Below are 24,267 nucleotides of genomic sequence, written 5' to 3'. Positions count from 1 at the left end.
GTCCTTTCTTGAGTTAGTTTTTCTGGTTTGACAATTATCCTATGATTTTAGACACATCTGAACCTGTATGTGTCTGCAGTTCGAAACATCTAAAAAAGTTACCACTTTTCCATGTGGTGACAGATTCTATAATTAAATACATCAGAGGATAATGTAAGTGATGGGGTAGGCACTGCCAGCGACTCCACAAATGTCACGGATACAGGATCATATGTTATCTTTCCCTCCTTTGAATGTCCGTAAGACTTCACTGGTAGCCTCTGAAGGCGTTTCATTTTCTTCTTCGTATTAATTATTTCGACCCTCATTTCATGTGCCCCTCTACTTGTAACTCTTGGATAGTCAGGGCTCATAAGTGATCTTTTATACCCCACAGGTCTTTACAGTGGGCACAAAATCAATTTCTGATGAATAGAAAATTCTACTATTAAAAAATACTTCAGGGACATCTGGGTGGCTCAGTCAGTTAAGCGTCTGCCCTCAGCTCAGGTCATGATCCCGGGGTCCAGGGATTGAGCCCCACATCATGCTCCCTGCTCGATGAGGAGCCTGCTTCTCCCTCTGCCCCTCCTTGTGCTCTTTCTTTGTCTCAGGTAAGTAAATAAAGTATTAAAAAAATACTTTAGGGGCACCTGTGTGGCTTAGAGGTTAAAGCCTCTGACTTCGGCTAAGGTCATGATCCCAGGGTCCTGGGATCGAGCCCCCCATCGGGCTCTCTGCTCAGCAGGGAGCCTACTTCCCTTCCTCCCTCTCTGCCTGCCTCTCTGCCTACTTGTGATCTCTGCCTGTCAAATGAATAAATAAAATCTTAAAAAAAAATACTTCAATTTGTGAACTTAACATTTTACCCCCCAAAAGTAATATGCTGAAAAAAAGAATAGCAGGAACTACTGCTAAAATTCACTTACTTATGTTTGGACCTAAGTCTGGGACAGTCACACAAAGGAAAAGGTAAATGGCTGACATCATGCCCAAGGTATCACCTTAGTCTTTTGTTTATAGATTTCCCAACTTAAAAACTAACAATTCCGTATTTTTTCTGGAGCTCATTCAGCTTTTCACACAGGCTGAGCCCAGGCTTCTCTAATCTGACCTAAGCTGTAAAGTGTACCCCTAGAAAGAGAAATGCTGACTTAGTTCTGTCTCGTTATCAAGGTTTTCTCATTGTGTTCCCACAGGATGAGTTTCATAACACTGTCGACCACAGGTTCCTTTAGCCTCATTATCACCTCTACCACTCGCACCTGAGCGGAGGGGCTCAGATGGGTCACTCTGGGTGAGAATCTACAGCTTCTGGAAAAAGGAACAAGAACTGGATTTTGTAAATTGCTCTGAAACTTTGAATCATCTGATTTCCTTGATTAAATCAATTTACTCACGTCTCAGGAAAAAATGCAAGGAAAACTGACATAAAAAAGGAGTATTACCAGATCTTTCTATCTTCTTTTTCCCTCCACAGTTAAAAATGCCTTCTTCTCTGGCAGAGTCTCTGCCTTTCCCTCAGATGCCAGGCTTCCATGAGAAGGACTTTATTCTCCATGCCTGAAATGGAGCCTAAACACAAGTTCCTGCACATGCTAACAAGTCCACCCCAGTTGGGTTAAGGATGGAATCAACACTTTCCCAACTGGATGTGGCCAATGGAAGGCTGGTAAATGAGATTAGAGAAGGCCATGATCTATACACTTAACTGAATTCTTTCAAAAGTCTTCCCTTGACTCAGGAGAAATTTCCCCTAAATTTCCTAGGCTTTGTTCATCATTTTATCTTTCCTTCTGTAACAAGTGGCACAGAGTAGAAAGAATGAAATACAAACATCTTCCTCAGCCAAATCTTAGCCTGTTCCTGGCACTCAGGTGGATCTGGCTAGCACCAGTAGAGGCCTATGTTATCTGGAGCAGACTATCAAAACCTAATGAGAGGATGATTTTTTCCTTTCTTTTGGTAAGTGATGATAACTGGGAAGTCCAGAAAATTCTCATATCAAAATCCCACAGAATGTGAGACCCTGAGAGGTTGAAGGGATGTTAGAGATGACCAAGTCCATCTCCCCTGTTTTATAGATAAGGGACTGGTAGTGAAGGGTCATGATGTGTCCATGTTCTTTCTTAGAAATTATTTTAATATGATCAGAACCAACTTTCACATACCTTTTGGGTGTTGCAGCAGCACCACAACAAGAGACGGAGAGCCGTAAGGAAAGTAGGTCTTGAACGTAAACTTCAGCTACAATAGAATAAAAAATTCAAGACCACATGAACATTTGGGTTGAAAGAAATATTAAGAAAGAACAAAATACAGCATCATCTGCCCCCAAAAGACCTACTAGTACCAGCATGGTCAGAATGTTTTCTTAAACGTTTATTTTTTAAAAAGTGCTTCCAATAACCTTGTAAATATGTTCCAGAAAAATGAACCTTTTTGAAATCATCTTCTGAGGCTTAAGAAAAATAAAGTTATGTTCCTGGTGTCGTTATAGCAGTTCTTTACCTCACCTGAACCCAATTATGCACATAAATCTCTTATTTAAGTGAGAGTTTCCAAGGCAGTTTGAGATGCTAGGTATTCCAGCATGATTTTTTAACAACAAAAAAAGCATGAAACAACAATGGTGCTCACAATACTTCGAGGGCTAAAGTGCTATAGTTTTTTATACCCTCTGAACGCAGAGTGGCTTTTAAGTACTTTTATAAAAAATTAAATGAAAATCTAGAAAGAGTGAAGTCAAAACAGAGAACATTTCTGTCACCCCAAGAAGCTCCTTTGTGGTTCTACCACTCCCCAGCAACCAATATTTGGATTTCTGCAAGAGAGTTTAGTTTTGCTTATTCTTGAATTTCATATAAATACAAAGAGTACGCATTCTTTTGTGTCTGGTTTGGCTCCACATCTTTTTTTTGAGATTTCCATGTTAACTATGCTTGAGTCATTCTTACATTCTTTTTTATCGCCTGTAACAATCACTGTATGAATATACTGTAATGTTTATTTATTCTCCTACTGAGGGGTATTTGGGTTGTTTCCGGTTTGGGGTATGAAAAAAGCATCAAATTAACATTCATATTTATGTCTTTTCGTAGACATGTGCTTTCATTTTTCTTGCGTAAATACCACAGAATGGAATTACTGAGTAGATGCCTGTTTAACTTTATTAAGAAAACGCCATGTAGTTTTCCAAAATGGTTGTACCATCTCACATTCCACCAGCAATTTATGAGAATCCCAGTTGTTCCACATAGCAAACATTTGATATTGTCAATCTTACTAATTTCAGCCACTCCAATAAGTATGAAATGTCACCTCTTTCTGCATTTACTATGCATCTTCTTGACAGCAAAGGATGTTGAGTGATTTTCATGTGTTTACTGCCAATTTATATATCTTTTTTGAAGTGTGTATTCATTTCTTTTGTACATTTTAAAAAAACGAGTTGTTTCTTAGGGAGTAAGAGCTTTATGTAATCTAGACACAAGTTCTCTGTTAAATGTATGTATTAAAAATATTTTCTCTTGCCTGGTGGCTTGCTTTTTCACTTTCTTAACAATGTCTACCAAAGAAAAGAAAATTTTCATTCTGATGAAATCTATAATTTACCCATTTTTTCTTGTATGGTTTATGCTTTTTTTTTTTTTCATCCCTTGTAAGAAATCTTAGATGGTTCCAATGTAAAATATATATATATATTCTCCTACGTTTTCTTCTAGGAGCTTTATAGTTTTAGCATTTATGTTGAAGTCTATGATCCATCTCAAATTAATTCTTGTATTTGTGAGGTAGAGGTTCTTTTTTGCCATATAGATATCCAGCTTTTTCAGCCCATCTGTTCAAAATGTTCTTTTTCCCCGCTGAATTGCCTTTGTGTCTCTGTCAAAGACCAACTGACTATACACGCACATATACATGTATATATAAAGGATGAACTATATGGATATGTATTTCTAGACTCTTCACTCTTCAGTTCTACCAATCTATCTATCCTTTTGCTGATACCTCACAGTCTTGATCACGTAGCTTAAATTCTTGAAATCAGGTAGTATGAGTCTGCCAGGTTTTTTGTGTTTTTTTTGTTTTTAATTTTTCAAAATTGTTCTGGATATTGTTCTGGAATTATATGGGTTCTCTCTTTAAATATTTGTTTCTTTAAGCAATGTTCTGTAGTTTCCAGCGTAGAGGTCTTATACATCTTTTATTAAATTTACTTCTAAGTATTATTTAAGATTAATTTATTTATTCTGGTAGGGGGAGGTCATGTGGACAAGGGGCGGAGGGAGAGGAAAGGCAGATTCCTCATTCAGCATAGAGCCCAATGCAGGCCCAATCTCAGGACCCCGAGATCATGACCTGAGCCGAAACCAAGAGCTGGACACCCAACTGACAGCGCCCCCCAAGCGCCCCTTAAGTATTTTAAGTAACTGTGCATTTGCCTTTCTCTCTCTGCTTCTGTCAATTTTTGCTTCATGTATTTTGGAACTCTGTTATTAGGCTCATACCCATCTATAATTGGTATTTCTCCTGATAACCTGACCGTGGTGCCATTATAAAATGTCCCTCTTTATCTCTGGTCATACCTTGTCTTGAAGTCTATGTCATCTGCGGCTTGTAGTGCCATACCAGCTTTCTGCGCTTATTATATGTATAACCTTTCTTTTCTTTTACTTTAATCTACCTCTGTCTTTATAGTTAGAATGGATCTCTTGAAAACAACATATAGTTGGATCTTGGTTTTTTATCCAATCTAACATTTGTGCCTTTTTACTAGCATATTTAGCTAATTATTATTTAATTTTTGTAATTAATATACTTGTTAGTATGTTTGGGTTTAAGTCTACCTTTTGATGTTTTCTTTTGTCCCATTTATTTATTTTTTGTTCCTCTGGCAACTAATAGTCCCGTCTTAATTACGTCTCAAGTCCATCAGTTCGTGCCTTCATTTCTGGGCATCAGTGACCCTACAAAACCCTCTCCCACTTCTCATATAAGAGATCTAAGGAGACAGTTAGCAGAGACCCCAATGTAGTTTCCTTTTTTCAAGGCTTAAATCTCCTCCAATTTCTATGTACTTTTTTGGTTGCTCTCTAGTACCTTCAAATTGTTTTTAAACATAATTTGCTCAGTGGAAGATTTAGTCTAATACGTTATTGGACTCTGCCACAGTTGGAACCAGAAACTGAACCTATATGCAAGTTTAGAAAAAGTGGCTTGTTGTGGCAGCACTAATCCAGCTGGGCACATTGATGGAGCTGCACTGTACTTGCCAAACACAACAGGGTGAGAGGAAAGGATAAAAAGAGAATGCGAAGCACTGAAGACAAACATTTCTGACAATGGGAAAGAATGTGGATGAATGGGATTTCTCATAAACTGTTGGGGGAAGTATAAATCGGCCCATCCACATATGAGAACAATTTGGCAGTATCTACGGAAGCTAAATCTTTGCATACCTAATAACTGGCACTTCCACTCCTGAATATATATCCCAGACTGTTCAGAGCAACCTTATTTCTAAAGGAAAACAAAATCTGGAAACAACCCAGAGGCCTACCACCACTTTCCCAACAATATACTATGTAGCAACACCCCACCATGGCTACACACAACATAGGGCAATCTTGGTGAATGGAAAAAGCAAGGCTCAAAAGACTGCATATAGTATGCCACTCTTGTCTGTTGTTTGTTTTATGAAGTGCCAAAAAGTATAGAAAACATGGTTTCGGAAATCCCATATATGTGATCACACTATTTTCAGAAAAAGCAAAGGAATGATAAACATAAATTCAAAACAATGGCTATGTGGGGGAGAAAGGCCAGGCTATGTGGATACAGATAAATTATTGTTACTGGTCCAGGTCTCGTTTGGATATCAGATTCACAGATACTCATTTTATTAAGAATAAATGCATGCATGAATGAATAAAACATAGAAAGGAAGGAGAGTTGTTCATGGATTACACAGGACAGGGGGTGTTCTGCATTGATTATGATTAATCTAAAAATGGGCACTCAAGAAGGCAGGAGATCACTGATGAGAAATGTTGTCAATTAAAAAGGAAGGCAATCAGTAACAGCCCCACAAAGGGAAATGATATAATACATTATATGAAGGCCTGTGCAAAGATAAGAGGTTACAGCTCTCTTATTCTGAGCCCAAAGTCAGGGCAATGACTTCTTCTTTCGTTTTTGGATCCCTGCCCTGCTTTCCACTGGGACTCAGTGTGTACCCCTTCATATCACCAGAGCCATGTAGCCTGAGCAGGGTAATATTCTAAATGAAGAGCAACCGAAATAAAAAAAGAAAAGCAAAGCAACAGAAATAGAACGAACAATCCTAAAATTTGTGTGGAACCACAAAAAACCCTGAGCAGGCAAAGTGATCTTGAGAAAGAACAAAGCTAGAATCAGCATACCCTCTGATTTCAAACCTTATTACAAATATATAGTAATCAAAGCAGTACAGTACTGGCATAAAAATAGACCTACAGATCAACAAAACAGAACAGAGGGCCCAGAAATAAACCCACACATACATGGTCATGGAGCCAAGAATATGCAAAGGGGAAAGGATAGTCTCTTCAATTAACGGTGTTGGGAAAATTGGACAACCACATGTGAAAGAGAAGCTGGACCCCTATCGTAACAACATATACAAAAAATAAAACTCAAAATAGATTAGAGACTGGAACATTAGGACCTGAAACTATAAAACTCCTAGAAGAAAACACAGATGGGAAAATCCTCAACGATGGCCTTGGTGATGATTTTTGTATCTGATTCTAAAGGCAAAGAGAACCAAAGTGAAACTAAGTAAGTGAACCACATCAAACTAAAAAGCTTCTGTACAGCAAAAGATACCATCAGCAGAATGAAAACGCAACTTACAGAATAGGAGAAAATATTTGTAAATCATATCTGAAGAGGGGTTAATATCTAAAATATATAAAGAATTCATACACCGCAATACAAAAAAAATCTGATTAAAAAAAAGAAAATATGAACAGACATTTTTCTGGAGAAGACCTACAGATGGCCAACAGGTATATGAAAAGGTGTTCAACGTCATTCATTACCAGAAAAATACAGATCAAAACCACAATGAGGCATCACTTGACATCTGTAAGAATAGCTAGTATCAAAAAGACAAGAATAACAGGTGTTGGCAAGGATGTGGAAAAAGAGGAACCACAGGGCACTGTTGGTGGGAATGTAAATTGGTGCAGCCACTCTGAAAAGCAGTATGGAGGTCCCTGAAAAAGCAAAACTATAAATACCAAATGATCCGGTATCCCACTACTGGGTATTTACCCAGTGAAAATGCAAACACTAACTCAAAAAGTAGTTAACTAACTGCACCCCCTATGTTCACTGTAGCACTGTTTACAGCATCAATGACATGAAAACAACCTAGGTGTCCACTGACGGATGAATGAAGAAAGGAAATGGACTATTATTAAGCCGTTAAAAAAAGAGCTATCTTGCCATCTGCAACAACATGCATGGAACCTGAGGGCATTATGCTACATGAAATAAGTCAGACACAGACAAAGTCAAAACAAAGCAAACAGCACATGAGCTCAGAGGTACAGAGAACAGATCGGTGGTTGCCAGAGGCTGACTAGGGGGTGGGTGAAATGAGTGAAGGGGACCAAAAGGTACAAACACTTCCAGTTATAAAATAAGTAAGTCTCATGGATGTAACGTACAGCACAAAAACTAGTTAATAACACTGTATTGCATATCTGAAATCTGCGAAGAGAGTAGATCTTAATAGTTCTCACCATAAGGAAAAAAAATTTGTAACTTTGTGGTGACAGAAATTAACTAGACTTACTGTGAACATTTCACATTATACACAAATATTGAATCATGTTGTACACCTGAACCAGGTATTTGTTAATTAGACCTCAATAAAAAAAATAAGAATAGACAAATTAATTAAAACAACTGCAACTCCAGTCCAAATACACAAGCCCTCAGCCAATAGCCAGGAGCAAGGCTGATAAGCACACTTAAGCTAATGCTTTAACCAGTGTCTTCTGCCCCAGGCTAGGTGTTGTTCAGCGGTAAAGGGACAAGTCTTCTAGAGGTTGGTTCCTAACTGGGAATACAAAGAATGCACAAGAGAGGAAAAAAGATATTTATAATCATGCCTCAAAATGGGTGTGAGGGCCAACCAAAACCTTTCTGCAGCGCTCTCCTCCTTCCCGAATTCCACGCTGGGTACCACTGAAACATGGTTTGCTACATTCTATTTAACCTCCTTAGGGAAAAAGGATGGGAGAAAATACATCATAAATATTTATGATTGCCTTAAAAAGCGGAAACATCTGCTAAAACCTGAGAGGTTTCTTTGGTGTAGGGTGAGCAGAGCTAGCGCCACACAGCATGGCTGTTTTCAGTCAGGTTGCGGAAAGCATGTGAGGGCCTGGGGCCCCCCTCTTGGGAAGCTGCAGTGGACCCAGGAACCTGGACAGGCAAAGCACTATACACAGTACAGGTGTAACATGCCCGAAAGTGAAAGCTCTGGGAGAATGCTTCCTGTTTCACAAGGTCCCTCTAATCAGTTCCCGGCCCCTGGCAGGGGTGGTCTGGCTTCTACTGATGGAGCCTCACAGTGCAGGTCTTCCTACGGCCCCCACGCCTGGCTTCTTGATCGCTGATGTGTCTAACTTGCACCTCTTGGTCACTGCCGTTCCAAGCTGCTTCTCTATAATGATTCAAATCTCTTCGTGTCACTCTCACTGGCTCCTTTCTCTCCTGGAACACATTTCACATTTGGGTCTCTCCCAACTAGGCAAGGGAACTCTAGTAATTAAGAATGTTGAGTACTGCTTTGTAATATGTGGCATTTCCTTCTTAGCACATGCCATATAGACTCCGGAATGCCTAGGCAGGGCAGAGGCCCACTTGGAAGACAGCAGGCAACCCAGGGCCCAGAAAATGCCTCCTCCAGGTGGCACGTGCTGGCAAGACAGTTCTCTGACACTACAGTAGGCAAATGCTTCTGGGTACCAGGCACAGGGCAGACAGGAACTATCCTGATTTATTTTCAATTAAAATGGTTTTACCTTTGCTGGGGGATTCATTTGGAAGCGTTCTTCATAAGCAAAACAGTCCATCAACATTACTAAACATAAAGTGCTCCTTCCTGGTGATTAGCTAGATACTTTCAACAAGCCTTTTCTGTCCTTGGGGGAATGAATAATATATGCAATATAACAAACCTGCTTGTTTTTTTTTTCCAGAGCTTCCACAAAGCACCCTGTAAACACCTGAATAGCGGCTATTACTTCTGGGGCTCCGTTGGTTTCCAGGAGCGCATACCTGAGCAATGCAAAGACAGACGACAACACATTTAATGATTAATCTGGCAAACACATGAGGCTGAATTGTAAAAGGGAGAGTGGAAACATTTTTGTGCCATAAGCTTCAGCAGTATCTTAGCTCATCAGATTTCAGTCCTTGTGTGAAAGTAGGAGAAATTTGTCATTCTTTTTCTAAGTTCTTTCCTTAAAATAGCAATCTGTGGAGCTTCCTTTCTTGGTTTTTAAATTATTAAGCACTGAATATCCCTTCTATACAGGCCTGAGTGCTCTTTAGAAATACTCACACGCTGTATGCCCAGGCATGCAAAATCAACAGACCTTTTGCTTTTTCAAGTGGAGAAAGAGCTGCCCAAGGGGTAAAACGCCTTGGTCAAATCCACCCAGCAAAGCGGTGGAAGAATCTGTGGGAGAATCTGCATCCTACCTGGATTGGTTTCTGTGCATTTTCTTACAACTAATTTTATGCTGAAACAAAAGATACCACCTCAAACTTTGCTGGCTTTAAGCTAAAAAGATCATTCTGACTTACTCCCGTGCTCACTTATTTAGCCTGAAGTTGGTATGCTTCAGCACCGACTCAAGGGCTGGGTTATTTGCTGTTGTAAAAATTCCTCTCCCCAGTGTTGCTGTCTGTCCAGGAGGCTCTGCTGCTGAGGGGAGGAGGACGGCTGGGGGAGGGTAAGCTCCCCCCTCCGGGCTGCACCAGCACCCGGGAAAGGGGACGGAAACCCTCCCTGGGTAACAAACTCCCACTAACTGCCAACCCTAACCCTACCTGCTATCCAGTGGTCTCCCATCTCTCATCATCTGGAAATCCAATGAGCTTCCCAAGAAGTACTCATATTTGCAAAATTAATGTGTTGCAGGATAACATGCACAACTGATTTTGCCTTTCAGCTCTCTTAAGAATGGCATTATTTATTTATTTTTCTTGGTTTCTCCTTAGCTTTAAAATCCTTTAAAAAGATTGGTCAGCCCTCATGTGGTGAAGGAAGTACACTGCTGTGCTTTATTTTGAGCTGAGAAAAATCCAACATGAACAGTTAATGATTTAATACCTAATTCAATTTTGCCTTTCTATTATTATTACTAAAATTTTAAATGGCTTTAAAAAAGTTATTTTAATTCTTAGGCATTGGCTTTTAAATATACATTGACATTTCGGTTTTACCAAATAGCTCAGAGCGGTAAGACAGAATCAGAAACTAACTTCTCCACAGTAGAGCCAGAGACTATCACAAAAATTTTTATTCATATTTGGAAACTGAGCTTTTTCTGGATCGGTTATTAGTAAAAACGGCACACCATTTACCTGAACGTTTCATCGACAACTCTGAATACGGCAGGGTGGCAGGCTGCTTCAGGCTGTGAAGGAAGAGACCAAAAAAAAGTAAAATATCAGAAGCATTTCACTGATAACATATGACCAGTAATTATCAGATATATGAGTTGTCCAGAACTGCTGGTGTCTAGAAAATGGGTGTATCCCTTCGGGTTAGATAAAACAAAAACAAAAACAAAAACAAACAACCCTGAGTACATGGAAAAAGGTTTGCATTACAAACACAAACTGGTTCTCTAGGAGCAAAGAGATTATGGGCAAGCTTTATTTCCTCTTTATACTCCTGTATGTTCCACATTTTCTCCAATGGGCCAATATGATCCAGAGAAAGAATCAATAAGTATCATGGGAAATTTAAAAATACCTTTCACCAGCATGTTGTAGTAAAAGCAGAGCCTGCCTGTGTAGCTAGTTGACACTTGCCCATGTCTGGCTATCCCGCCATGGCCCAGAAGTGTCCCAAGGTCAGGTCTGGGTCTGCTCTCTTTTTATTCCTCCTTATTATGCAATGAGTACATAGTAATTTAGAAATATTATTAAGGATAACAGTGACTACTACCATCCTGGTCTAAATAATATCACATCTCAGTGCACTATGAATTTAGCAGCTTAAATTATTTAGGATGAAAAAGGGGCCCATGAAAATAAAATATAGATACCATCACCTTGAACAAGAAAAGTAATTTATTCTGTGAAGATTTTTGTGATGATTTCAATATGTAGAAGTTGACCTACTGTGGCTTGGGTGGGCTTCAGTGGGCCTGTCCCAGGTTCTCTATCTTTTCAGCTAGAACTCAAAGCATAAGATTAAAGCCAGATGAAAATGCCATTTGGGGCAGGGGAGGGGGGGTGCCTGGGTGGCTCAGTTGGTTAAATGTCTGCCTTTGGCTCAGATCATGATCCCAGGATCCTGAGTTCAGCATCAGGCTCCCTGCTCAGTGGGGAGCCTGCTTCTCCCTCTGACTGCAGCTTCCCATGCTTGTACTCTCTGACAAATAAATAAACAAAACCTTAAAAAAAAAAAAAAAAGAATATGCCATTTGTGTTCTGAAATAGAGATTTTAGAGTAGCATCCGAATGTGAGTAGATTAAGCTCTACAAGGGACATTTCTTTGAGTCCTTGATATGACCAGCTTCACAGCCCCCTCAACAAAAATGAAGAAAAGATATGCTTTGCCTCCTAAGTTTTCTGGGTCATGCTGAAGAATGGAACCTATCTCCACTGATTTTCTTTTCCACTCTCCAGGAAGCACTTTTGAATTGTAACATTGAACGTATGCCATCTAGTGTTCACATCGTGCTACTACAGGCTGTCGCAGGAGGCTCCTGGCAAGAACACTGCCACTTGTTCAAAGGATGGGAAAATTTCCTTTTAATTACTGGAAGAGAGAGATTTGTTCTTTACAAGTTACAAATTACTACTCTTTAAGCAGAGTAACCCATATTCCCTAATCCTTAACTGATGTGTATTTTTAACTAAAATAAGACAACTAAAAATTCTCATAGGTAAGTTCATTATGTACTCAAGAAATAATTTGGCAGGACCATGGCTCAACAGAAGGGAGGCAAATTATTTCTTGGCTTTGATCTCAGGCAAGTCAGTTAATCTCCCTGTGTCTCAGACCCACTGTAAATAATAACAGTTATTAAGAGGTCACTGGATAAATGCCCAGAAAATATCGTAAATGTTTCTACATATTCATAATGGAAAAATCAAACAAGAAGGGAAAAGCAAACTATATGTCTTACAGCGATTCATCAGATTTTCCAAAAATTTTTCAAATGTTCATAGATGGACAATATGCCTGAAAAAGTGTTTAAGACCAAACAACACTATCACGTGCCCACAAGCAGACAGACATACAGAGCCTGAAAATGTACTGATAGAAAACCAAAATTAGAAATGGTAAAATAGTACTATTCTTTTCGATCCAAATGGTCTAATTAATCCAGAGCTACTAGGTAAATTTGATGGTAGGAGAAAATCATTCAGTACTAATTACAGGGGAGTGCCTGGATGGCTCCAGGCAGTTAAGCATCTGCCTTCAACTCAGGTTATGATCCCAGAGTCCGGGAGTGCTGGGATCAAGCCCTGCATCAGGCTCCCTGCTCAGCGGAGTGTCTGCTTCTCCCTCTGCCCTTCCCCCCACTTGTGCTCTCTCTCTCTCAAATAAAGAAATAAAATCTTTAAAAAATATATTAATTACAGGGATTTCTAAATGGCCAATGAAAAGATAATCCAATGGGTAGAATAGGGGGAGAAGTAAGAATGTTCTAACTCAGTTTGTTAAGAGAGGACTAGAGTTTGGACATACTTTTTTTTTTTTTTAAGATTTTATTTATTTATTAGACAGAAATCACAAGTAGGCAGAGAGGCAGGCAGAGAGAGAGGAGGAGACAGGCTCCCTGCTGAGCAGAGAGCCCGATGCGGGGCTCGATCTCAGGACCCTGGGATCGTGACCTGAGCCGAAGGCAGAGGCTTTAACCCACTGAGCCACCCAGGCGCCTCATGGACATACTTTTATGCAGTGTTTTCTATCAAAACCGCTCAATCCAATGTTTTAAATGTCTCCAGAATGTGTGGGACCGCCTGCTCTCTCCATGCCAATGGACTGACTCTCTGCTTAGATTTCCTTCTGTCTAAATATTTCAGACTTTTGTTTGCTCTCAGCCTGCTTCTACAACTCATTTTAGCTTTTACAACCGATAAAATGCCAGGAGGCAGGAGAACCTTGCTGAAACAACAGTGGCGGAGATTCTGATTTAAAAACCAGTCTTCCTTGCTGCCCCGATCATCCGCAGCCTTTACTGACGGTTTTAAAAGTGAGACTCTTTACGCTTCCCGAGCACATAAATTCAGGGTCAGTTGAGTCCCCTCATGAGGCTGGAGTGTTCACAGGCCAGGCATATGTCCCAGTGACATCAAATCACAAAAGCAAACTTAAGCTGCTTTCCTTATCAAGAGAATCCTCCAAATAGAATTAAAGTCTTAATTTATGCTTCTTTGGAAGCCATAATCCACCCCCCCACAATCTTTATAGCATCCTTGTGAGGAAAAAGCCAAACATTTAACCCCTCTGTGCCCTGTCATATTTGTAGAATGGGACCCTACAGTAACCCACCACAGGCCACTCTGCAACCCAGAGCTGCGAACCCTAGCTCTAAAGCCCTACAATCCGGGTGATTATCTTTCTTGTAAAAATGAGGGAAAGAAAAACTTTCTTGGGTTCCATCTGTTTGTCTGTTTTTCTCCATCCTACCAAAATCTGTTTCTTCTCAATCTCTGTTCTTCTCCATCTGGCCTAATGATTTCCATGTACAGATTATTTCAAGTCTAGGGAAACTATGTCACCAAGAGGCCATCAATAACACACGGTTTGCCCTACTCCCCTCCCCTCACACCACCCCCAATCCTTTCACTGAATGTTGGAGGGAGAACAGAAGATGATGATGGAGAGCTCTGGACTCCGGCTTCCTTTTCTTATGGACCAGATTGTTCAGTTGGGTGTGCATCTCCTTCCCATCTCCCACAGCTCCCCAGAAATGCACCGTTTATCTCCTCTCTGCCTACGACAGCCCATTCCCAGCCCTCAACAAAAACAGGGAAGACAAAGTCAACACAGAAAAATGCGCTGTGGCCATGTGCTGTGCTCTCGGCCTGTGTTGTGGGGGAAAGGTGAGAGAGAGGCCAACTGTACAAATAACATCCATGCCTATGCTCTGCCCTTGATGCCTAATCTGTTATTTTCATCCCAATTCATCAAGGATTATTACAAGCTACTTGACACTTGAAAGAGGCCTGAGAACATGGAAGAACAGAATTCTCATGGAAGAAATCTTTCCTCTTTCCTATGATTTTCTGATTCCTTGTGTGTGCTCAATAGAGTATGGGGAGAAGAGAAAGAAGAGAGAGAATACAAACGAGAAGGGGAAATTGTACTATGATTCAAGGTAATTCACAGACAAAAGTGAATGCCTCACAGAAGAAAGGGCTGTGAGGAAACAGAAAAGTTCTCAAGCCTTTTCCATTTATCATCCTTCATATCATCCTTAGATATTTTAATCTAAAAAAATAAAGAGGGAAATCGGAGGTAAGAGATAAGATGAAATTCAGGAAGCCAGGAACAGATTTTAGGATAGTTAAATATTTTACTCAGGAACGGTCATTCTCTTTAAGAAGAAATGGCTGACGAGAAGCTTGCCCTCCAGTGCACGCAGGAGCCGGCAATCCCAGCCCACTCCTCTGAACCCCTGATGGGTGGGAGCCCCTATGGGGTGTGACTACATGATACACGTACATAATTAAAGGGTAACTATATTTATCAGAAAATAACTTTCCTCTTTTAAAAAAGGGATTCTCCAGGTGATTCATTCTAATAGTAAACTCCTTTATGGAATTCAAAAAACAGTTTGGTTTTTTAAGATAACGACTTATATGAAATATGAAATATTTGTATCTATTGTGTAAGGTAAAGCACCTTTATTAGTATGTATGTTTTATTATACCATTTTCTTCTTTCCTGCTCTCAGAATGCTAAACATAAGACTGTAAATATCCCTTTTACATTTCAGGACTTATTTTGTTTCAAAACACTCAAGTTTCTTTCAACAAATTTGAGCTTGGAAAAATTATTCTTTCTTTTTAATCTTTACCAGATGTTGTTTACACTATAAGCAATTTTTTTCAGTACTCCATAATGCAATTATTGTTTAATTAGTGATAAATGTATCATTTCTGGGCTTAACAGAAAAACAACTTAAGCACCAAATATACTTCTTTTAAATTTACCCAATGTCAGCTCTGGATGCAGAACTAAGATGCCCCAAACCTAAAGTTCCTTCCACCCTTGCCCAGTGGCTTCTACCTAGTGAGCCTGTGCAGTTTGAGCAGAAGATAGCCCATTAGCTTCCTGCTGCTTCTTGGCTCAGTCACTAAGTGGCACTGAAACCCTGAACACTGCACTGTCTTTGTTTTTTTTTTTCTTCTCTCCCTTCATTTGTCTGGTCAGTTGCAAAGTCCTGCATCCCCAACAGTAAGAATCCTCAGCACTTGCAATCTGGGCCTCCTTCTTTGCAGAGACTTAGCTTAGAGCGGGGAGGGGTGTATGTGTGTGTCTGGTGCCCCCTAGAGGTCAATGCTGGGAAGTGTAGCTATTGTCTCAGATGCAGATTCTTCCCCACCCCACCCCCCAAAGATTTTATTTAATTCACAGAGATCACAAGTAGGCAGAGAGGCAGCAGAGAGAGAGGGAGAAGCAGGCTCCCCGTCAAGCAGAGAGCCCGATGCGGGACTTGATCCCAGGACCCTGAGATCATGACTTGAGCTGAAGGCAGAGGCTTTAACCTACTGAGCCACCCAGGTGCCCCTCAGATATAGATTCTTTACCTTTTTGCTACAAGCATAAGGCACCACCACACTTTTCTATCTGACCACTGCTAAATTACATGCACCACATTAAAGAGCTGGAAAGAAAGAAAGAAAGAAAGAAGTGCTTAAAAGACTGCTAATGAAAAAGCAGGAAAAGAAAACCCTAGAACATTAGTAAGAAGTTATTCAAGCACAGAAAACTGACATCATCTGGGATGTAGAGTTAATTCTGTATAATCTTTTATTAAAGGGAAACTGTGCTGGGAATGTTTTGCAAAGGAAGTTTTTCTTTTTGAAGTGGCTACAATTGCTCTTTGGAGAATGAAGACAAGAACACATCCTATCTCACATCAGAGAGATCCTATTCGCATCAGTGTCCACTGAGGTATCTGCATGTTTTTTACTCTTAAGCTCTTACTAGATTAAGAACCAATTCCTTCCCACCTCCCCTCCCAAGCTTTACTGAGGTGTACTTGACAAAGATAAAGGAATTATTTTAATTGAGCTACAAAGACTTTCAGGTAGGACGGAATATGAGGAGTATTTTCCGATTCAAATCTGAATAAGCAAAACAAAATGAACCCCATCGCCCTTTCCCCTCTCCTCCCTGCTCTTTCCTGGGCAAATCTTTTTGTGAAGGCGAGGGAGCAGCTTCTCTGGATCCAGCTGGAGGGGCAGGCGGCGTGCGGGGTCAGCCAACGAATGAGTGAATGAAAGGGCATGGGAACCGGGGTACATCCCGGCCCTGGCATGCAGCAGGGCAGCCGAGCACAGCACCACCGTGCCACCCAGCCAGGGCTTCTCATTCAAATGTGGAATAGAAACAATAGCTTTCTGGGCTCCACAGACAGAATTGTAGCTGGAAAACATACCATTCTTCTGATTCTGCTCAGTCTTGGGAAACCAAACAGTGTCAAAAAACCTGCATAATTAGCAAGCGGCTTTCACTGCTTTGGTGACATCAGTTTTTAAGGTAGGTCTGAAGCTATGGATTACGGTCTTACAGTGTGTGTTCTGTCAAGGAAAATACAAAACTATCTGCTTTGAAAAGTTTCGGTCTGCAGAGTAAATGACAAACAGAGGCTAATACTGCAATTTATTTAGAAGCCACCAGATGTGGCAGGTAGCCATGAACTTGGGGGCAGTTCAGCCCATGGAACCCAATGGGTAAGTCTCAAAAGTAAGCAGGTTTTGAAAACTTTTTATTTTATTTTTTTAATAAAAAATAAAATATATTTTATTTTAAATAAATAAATGAATAAAAATATTTTAAATTTATTTTAAATAAATAAAAAATATTTATTTGTCAGAGAGAGAGAGGGAGAGAACATGCACATACAAGCAGGAGGAAGAGCAGGCAGAGAGAGGAAGCAGGCTCTCCACTGAGCAAGGAACATGATGTGGGACTCAATCCCAGGACCCTGGGATCATGACCTGAGCCAAAGGCAGACACTTAACTGACTGAGCCACCCAGGTGTCCCTTGTTTTTTATTTTAGAAGTCAAAAAGATATATATGCATTTAGAATTAAGGTACTATTAGATGGGTGCCTTATTCTTAGTCTTCAGGCCTTACAAGCTACACATTTAATGCAATCTGTATCAAAATACCACCAGCAATTTTCACACTTCTTAATTTTGTATGGAGTTCTGAAATTTGTATAGAAGAAGACCCTGAATAGCCAAAGCAGTCTTGAAAAAGCAAAGCCAAGCCGGAGGCATCACAATTCTACACTTCAAGTTATATTACGAGCCGTATTAACCAAAACAGTATGGTACTGGCACAAAAAGAGATACAAAGATCAATGGAACAGAATTGAAAATCCAGAAAATCCAGAAATAAGCCCACAATTATATGGTCAATTTATCTTCAACAAGGCAGGAAAGAATATCCAATGGGAAAAAGTTTCTTCAACAAATGGTGTTGGGAAAACAGGACAGCAACATGCAAAAGAATGAAACTGGACCACTTTCCTACACTATACACAAAAATAATTTCAAAAAGGATTAAAGACCTATATATGAGACCTGAAACCATAAAGATTCTAGAAGAGAACACAGGCAGTAACTTTTTGGACATTAGCTGTAGCAACTTCTTTCTAGATATGAAACTTCTTTCTAGCTATGTCTCCTGAGACAAGGAAAATAAAAGCAAAAACAAACTATTGGGACTACATCAAAACAGAAAGCTTCTATACAGCAAAGGAAACAGTGAACAAAAAGAAAAGGCAACCTATAGAATGGAAGAGGATATTTGCAAATGCCATATTCAATAAAGGGTTGGCATCCAAAATAAATAAAGAACTTATAAAATTCAATACCACCCAAAAAGAAGCAACAAACGAGCAAAGGGAAAAAGAGAGACAAACCAAGAAACAGACTCTTAATTTTAGAGAACAAACTGATGGTTACCAGAGGGGAGGTGGGTGTGGGAAGGGGTGAAATAGGTGGTGGGGATTAAGGCTAGACTTATCATGATGTGCACCAGCTGATATATGGACGTGTCGTATCACTACAGTACACAGCTGAAACTAATATAATACTGTATGTCAACTACCGGGAATTAAAATAAAAAGTTAAAATTTTTAAAAAAGAAGAAAAAGAAAAGAAAATACCAGGCTTGCGAGTCCCTGAGAGGCCACAGCACATTTGGGGAGATCATTTCCCTTTGTACAACCTGTACCACACTTTTATCTTTTGTTTTTGCAACATCTTGTAACTATAGAATTTCCAGGGCTATTTCTGGATAGTCCCAAGAGATGGAAATATAATTAACAGTGCTCCATATAAAATACAAGTTACGTAGACCATCACACTTTAATTACTCTCAGAATCCAGCTCTAATGTAATAGGTATCAAGTTTCTTCTGGAGGAAAACACAGCAGGCCCCTGCTATCTGCGTCTTCCAGATCTCTCTGATACTTCTGCACGGCCTTGTCGCTGCACCAAGATACTGTACTGCGATAAATGAATCAGATGATGCAATTAGGAAGCAGGTTCTTCAGGTTACCCATGTAATCACTCAGTCACGTCGTCACAGGCATATTCCAGCCCGCCTGGTCTTCTGGCACTGTAGACCCATGAAGCCTGAGGAGAGCAGCCCACGCCAATCAGGGGCTTGCAGCTCTGTATTGTAATTACCTCCTTGAGCCACAAGGCATACAGAGGTCACATCCTGCCAATGCCACAATGAATTAAACCAAATAACACCCTCTGGAATCCTCCTTTAACTATAATGGAAGCTCCGAATCCCTACGCACATGAGACTGATAAATACTTCTGTAGATCAACGGACTTCGAAGCTGTCTGCCTGGGGGACATTAAACAAAGAAAGCTGGAGACTGAAGGCTCTGCAGTTCAGTGCGGGGGCCTGCCTGCTGGCTCTCATATGCCGGGCGATCCTGTGCTTTCTGAAGCGCTTTCAAGCCGGAGGGCCACGGGTTTAAAAAGGACATGGGGGAGGTTCAGAGAAGAACCACAGGACCAAAGAAAGCCTGCAGAATCAAACCGACTCAGAAAAGCCAAAGGAAGTGGGATTTCTCCATAGGGACAAGACCTAAAGAAATAAGGACCCTGAAAGCAAGGAAATAACTCAGTTACTGCATTTTGTCCCTGAAAAAAGACTAGTGAAATTAAATTACACCAAGTACATTTAAGTTAGAAATACAGATTTACCTGATAATAAAGGTAATGTTTGGAATGGGCTGCCAGGGACTTCTAAAGATTTTATTTATTTATTCGACAGAGAGAGATCACAAGTAGGCAGAGAGGCAGGCAGAGAGAGAGGAGGAAGCAGGCTCCCTGCTGAGCAGAGAGCCCGATGCGGGACTCGATCCCAGGACCCTGAGATCATGACCTGAGCCGAAGGCAGCGGCTTAACCCACTGAGCCACCCAGGCGCCCTGCCAGGGACTTCTAAAAAGCCTTTGTTCATTCTGAATTTTACTCAACTATTTTTATGTAAGGTGCATTCTTATTTCTCAACCTTACTATGCAACTCTTTTGAATGGTGAGGTCAAGCAGTAATTTTCCCCCAAACCAAAACACCTCTCGTGCTCTCTCAGTCTTATACATCTATTTTCTTTTCGTCCTTCTTTTCCTATCAAACACTGTAAACGTCCACATCAGCTGGGCTCAGCTTGTGCCACTCAGCTTGCAGCCATATGGCTATGGGCGACAGCAGCACCATCCACAGCCGCCTGGGAGGCCCCAGAACATGAAGGCAGACAAGAGCCTGCGGAGTAAGGGAAAGGCCTGGCAGTCACACAGGAGAGCCGGTGGGGACCTAAATGAATAAAGGGATGGAGGAAGAAGGCAACTGAATTCAACTAAAATTCCCTAACACAGCCTCCAATTCGAAAGAGAAAACAAAACAGGAAGTTCCAACTAAATTTAAAAAAAAACCAGAAGGTGTCTGGGAGGTGGGCGTTGTGTGAACTAAAGCCAACCTCAGAGCTCCCCCCTTTCCAAGTCTCAGCTCAAGTGGGGAGGTAAACACTTTCTCTTGCCCAGTTTTCCTAGCCCCCAACTGAAGATCTGACCATTCACCATCTCTGAAGTAATTTTCTCCACCTGTACAATAGGAAGAAAATCTCTGAGCCTTATGTTCCCAGGTTATGAAAGCTAATGAGAAAACATGTTAGAAACCACTGAGGTCCTCGTAAAACAGATGCCCAGGGCGCGCGGCACCTCCTGTAGTTTTTGACTTGTTTTTTCAGGGTGCATTGGTCTTCAGTCCTGCTCTCACAAGAATGCACATAAATTCCACAGAGTTGCCTCCCAAGAAGGGAAAACACCCCCATGGTGAGATTCTGAGGACTGCCTGTGAGTCCTGCCATCTGACCCTGGTTTAGGAAATGAAGCCAGTCCATTTGGCCCACTGAGCCCCCAAATTCCCAGGCCTGAGAAGTACCAAGTGTAGCTAGAAGGCTTATAGCAAAAGAAAACACAGAATTCTTAGTTGTTTTAACCTTTCTTCCACGATTTTGTTTTATACCTCCTCTCATTTGTAAGATCTTCATTTTTTAAAACTTACTTTTCATGTGGAAATAAGAAATACTGTTTTAAAACAGTGTGCCTTAAAACCAATTCTTGTGCATATGCACTATACGCTGTGGTGCGCTGATGCAGTAAATCTCACACCTCTCCCCATTTTCCAGACGTGATCCAGCTATGCAAAAAATCCCCCTATGCTGGGTATTTCTATAACAAAAGGCAGTTTAAAAGGTGCCAACTGCTCTCTTGTTTACATTTCCCTTCGCTTTGACAAAAAGAGATGATACCCAGGGTCCTCTTTAAGGATTTTTCTCCTCATCAAAGCCCAGCACGTACCAGTAATGAATCTTTCAAAAAGCATTCGATCCTTCTCAGGAAATTTCTGGCACTGGAGATTAGCTTTTCAAAAAGATGCAGTGTTGCTTTTTCAAGGCTGGGAAGGTGCCGAAGCCAGAGGCAGACTACAGCTGACTCCGGGAGAGAGATCTTCTTCCTTTCAGAAAGAATAAACACATATTAAACAGAAATGGGTTACTAAGAAAATAAGATTGAGAGAGATCAAAATGCAGTAACGAGTCCAGTTTGCGAATCTTCTTTTCATCATGGCCGTATAGCAGTTAACATTTACAGTAATCAATGAATATTTACCAAGCGTCGTTTGCAAAATAATGTGAATCTGCTTCCAATTCAAGAAATTAGAGAAATGCCCAAAGTAAGAAATGCTTTCCAAAAGGAAAAACAAGCAGTAGTGATGGGACAAGTGTTAGTGAGGGCAGATTAGTGATAAAGAATAACATGGGAAAAGGCCTTTAAGTATACAGTTCTGAATTTAAGAAACAGTTCTGTTTGAATGTACATTGTAAGGATTTCAAGTATGTAATCAAACCTGGGTTTGAGTCCCAGAGCCACCACCCACTAACTTGGTGGCCTTGGGAAAGTCACTTAGCCTCTAAAGCTCAGTGCACTCCTGTGTCGTGTGGGCCTACCTCCCTCACTGTGTTCTCAGAAGGATCAAATGCAATAATACATACATGTTCAGAGATTAGGACAATGCTTGACATCTAGTAAATATTCAGTGACTGTATTTGTGAATCTGTTGCTTGAAAGTTAAAAAATATTTTCCTTTAGTAATAATTTCAAAAATGGCAGCTATGGCCTGGTAGAGCCATAGTTCATCCCCACCATGATACTCCATGGGCCCCCAATATTTTGTGTAGCTATGTTTCCACAGGAGAATGTACTTGGAGGTCCTCCCGAGTCAGGTCAGTGAATCAGGAGCTCTACCTCCTCTCCTGGAAGGTACCATGAGGGCACACCTAATTCTGATCCACTGGAGGCTCTGGGACAGCAGTAGGGCTGTCGCCCCAGGGCACTCCCTGTGAACACAGGGTCTCTTTCGGTCTAGGGAGACTTCTCTTTGTTCTTTCAGCCCAACTTCCCGAGGCCTCCCTCCCTCTTCACCTGTGGCACCACAGACTGCAGAGTGCTTTCTAGGTTCTGCCCAAGATGTTTACTGCCTTTACTAAGAAAAAGAAAAGCTCAGGGCACAAAGGCTCCCTATTAGCCCCAAACCCCTTCAGGCCTTCCCTTCGCCATTGCTTCTGGGCCATTTCTCTGCAGGAGCTGGCAGGAAGCCCAGAGCATGAGTGCAGGGGCAGGAAATGAATAGGCGAGTCACAGTGCAATTTCTTGTGATTTCTCTTTATTCTTCTCCCTCAGCGTAACTCCTGTAGACCTTTGTCTTGGATTAACTCTGGGGCAAGGCCAGACAAAGCTAAAGAGTCGGAAGGACTCTCAAAAAGCAGGAGCGAGGCCCTTCTGACACGTTCTCATCTCACTTTCTCACCCTGAGCTTCAGCTCTTCTGGGAAGTCTTGCAGGGCCCCTTCCCCTCACCTCCCCACACCTGGCTGGGGGGCCCCTCTCCTGTATCACCTGGCACATTGGAGGGCCACACTACAGATGTCCTCTCTTATGCCACTGGGGCTTTGGGCTGCAATTCCCATGCCACCTCCCCTCTCATCCTGGATGACAAGGAGCTGGTGGGCATCCAGGCAAGGAAGAGGAGCACTTTCTGTGTGGCACTCAAAGTGCCAGGCGCAGGACAAGCAACTGGGAACAAAACAGACCTAGTCTGTACCCCTAGCACTTGGGGCCCAGTGGGAAGTACATGTACATATACCAAATTGAGGAAAAGGCAATGAAGGAAAAGGACAGGCTGAGGTAAAAGAGTAACAGAAGGGGCCCGACTTGGATCGGGTGGTCAGATGGCTTCTCCAGCTGAGTTGAGATTAGCTAGGTGAAGAGTAGCCAGAAGGGCATTCTGGCAGAGGGAATGGTAGCCTTGATGGTCCTGAGCCAGGGAAGAGCAAGGTCAGAAGGAGAGAGAAACCCCAGACTAGAGAAGGTGAGGTTGTTGTAAGGCTTTGGGATTAGAAATTTTCGGAAATTAGAAACTTGGGAATAGAAATTCAGTGATTATTCTGGTCTGAAGGACTTTACAGAGAGGAGTGCCAGGATGCCGTTTACAGTCAAAGATCAGTCAGGCTGCAGCAGAGAGAACTGAGTGTGGGCCTAGAATGGGTATGGGGAGCCCAGGAGCCCAGGGTAGCTGGTGCTAGCGTGACCTGAGCAGCAGTGGAGGAGTGAAGGGTACTGGCACCTACCTCAGCAGTAACATCAAAAGGAACTGGCAATGAATGTGCTGAGAGGTGGTGAAGGTGAGGTAGGAATCAAGGCTTCCCAGCTTTCTTGAGCAACTGAGCTAGATGGAAAGAAGGAAAGATAAGATCTGTGAAGGATTTACTGAGAGCTCAGTTTGGGTATAGGAATTTAGAATATCTGAGGTACACTCAAAGAAGAGCGACTAAATAGGTCCTTGAATATCCAAGTTGGAAGTTGTGGGGAGAGGCCTGGGCTCAAGATCTATATTAAGGAACCATCAGCCAGCATGGAGTGGCATGGAAGTGGAGAACTCCAAAAGAAGTCTGTGTGGGAAAGAAGAGGGCCCAGGTCTGTGCCCTGAGCAGTGCCAACAGGCCAATAAAGATGAGGTGTTGCAGGTGGAGGAGGCAGAAGACACACCAGCAGGGAACAATGTCACCAAGAAAGCGAAGGCCTGGCTCTGACTAGCACTGCTGAGACTGAGGACATGGGGAGGGAACCACATGCATGACACTGGGCAGGCCCTTTGAGACCTCCCCAAGGACATGGTTTTCATAGCATGACAGAAGCCAAGGGCAGTCA

At 41.5% G+C, this 24,267-nt stretch overlaps 1 protein-coding gene across 2 annotated transcripts in view; it reads right to left on the bottom strand.

The window, feature by feature from the left end:
* The window catches only part of FANCC (FA complementation group C), a 280,958-nt gene that overhangs the window by 27,172 nt on the left and 229,519 nt on the right, over positions 1 to 24,267 (bottom strand). For both annotated transcript variants that reach the window (XM_059141676.1, XM_059141675.1), the window contains exons 9-12: positions 21,359 to 21,515; positions 10,633 to 10,685; positions 9,219 to 9,318; positions 2,151 to 2,226 (exon numbers count right to left, since the gene is read on the bottom strand). In XM_059141676.1, the coding sequence (XP_058997659.1) occupies positions 2,151 to 2,226; positions 9,219 to 9,318; positions 10,633 to 10,685; positions 21,359 to 21,515 (386 nt within the window). The remainder of the gene's footprint in view (positions 1 to 2,150; positions 2,227 to 9,218; positions 9,319 to 10,632; positions 10,686 to 21,358; positions 21,516 to 24,267) is intronic.

This window comes from Mustela lutreola, chromosome 12 (assembly GCF_030435805.1).
Source record: "Mustela lutreola isolate mMusLut2 chromosome 12, mMusLut2.pri, whole genome shotgun sequence".
NCBI classification, from domain to species: domain Eukaryota; kingdom Metazoa; phylum Chordata; class Mammalia; order Carnivora; family Mustelidae; genus Mustela; species Mustela lutreola.
This window is presented reverse-complemented; position numbering and strand designations above follow the sequence as displayed.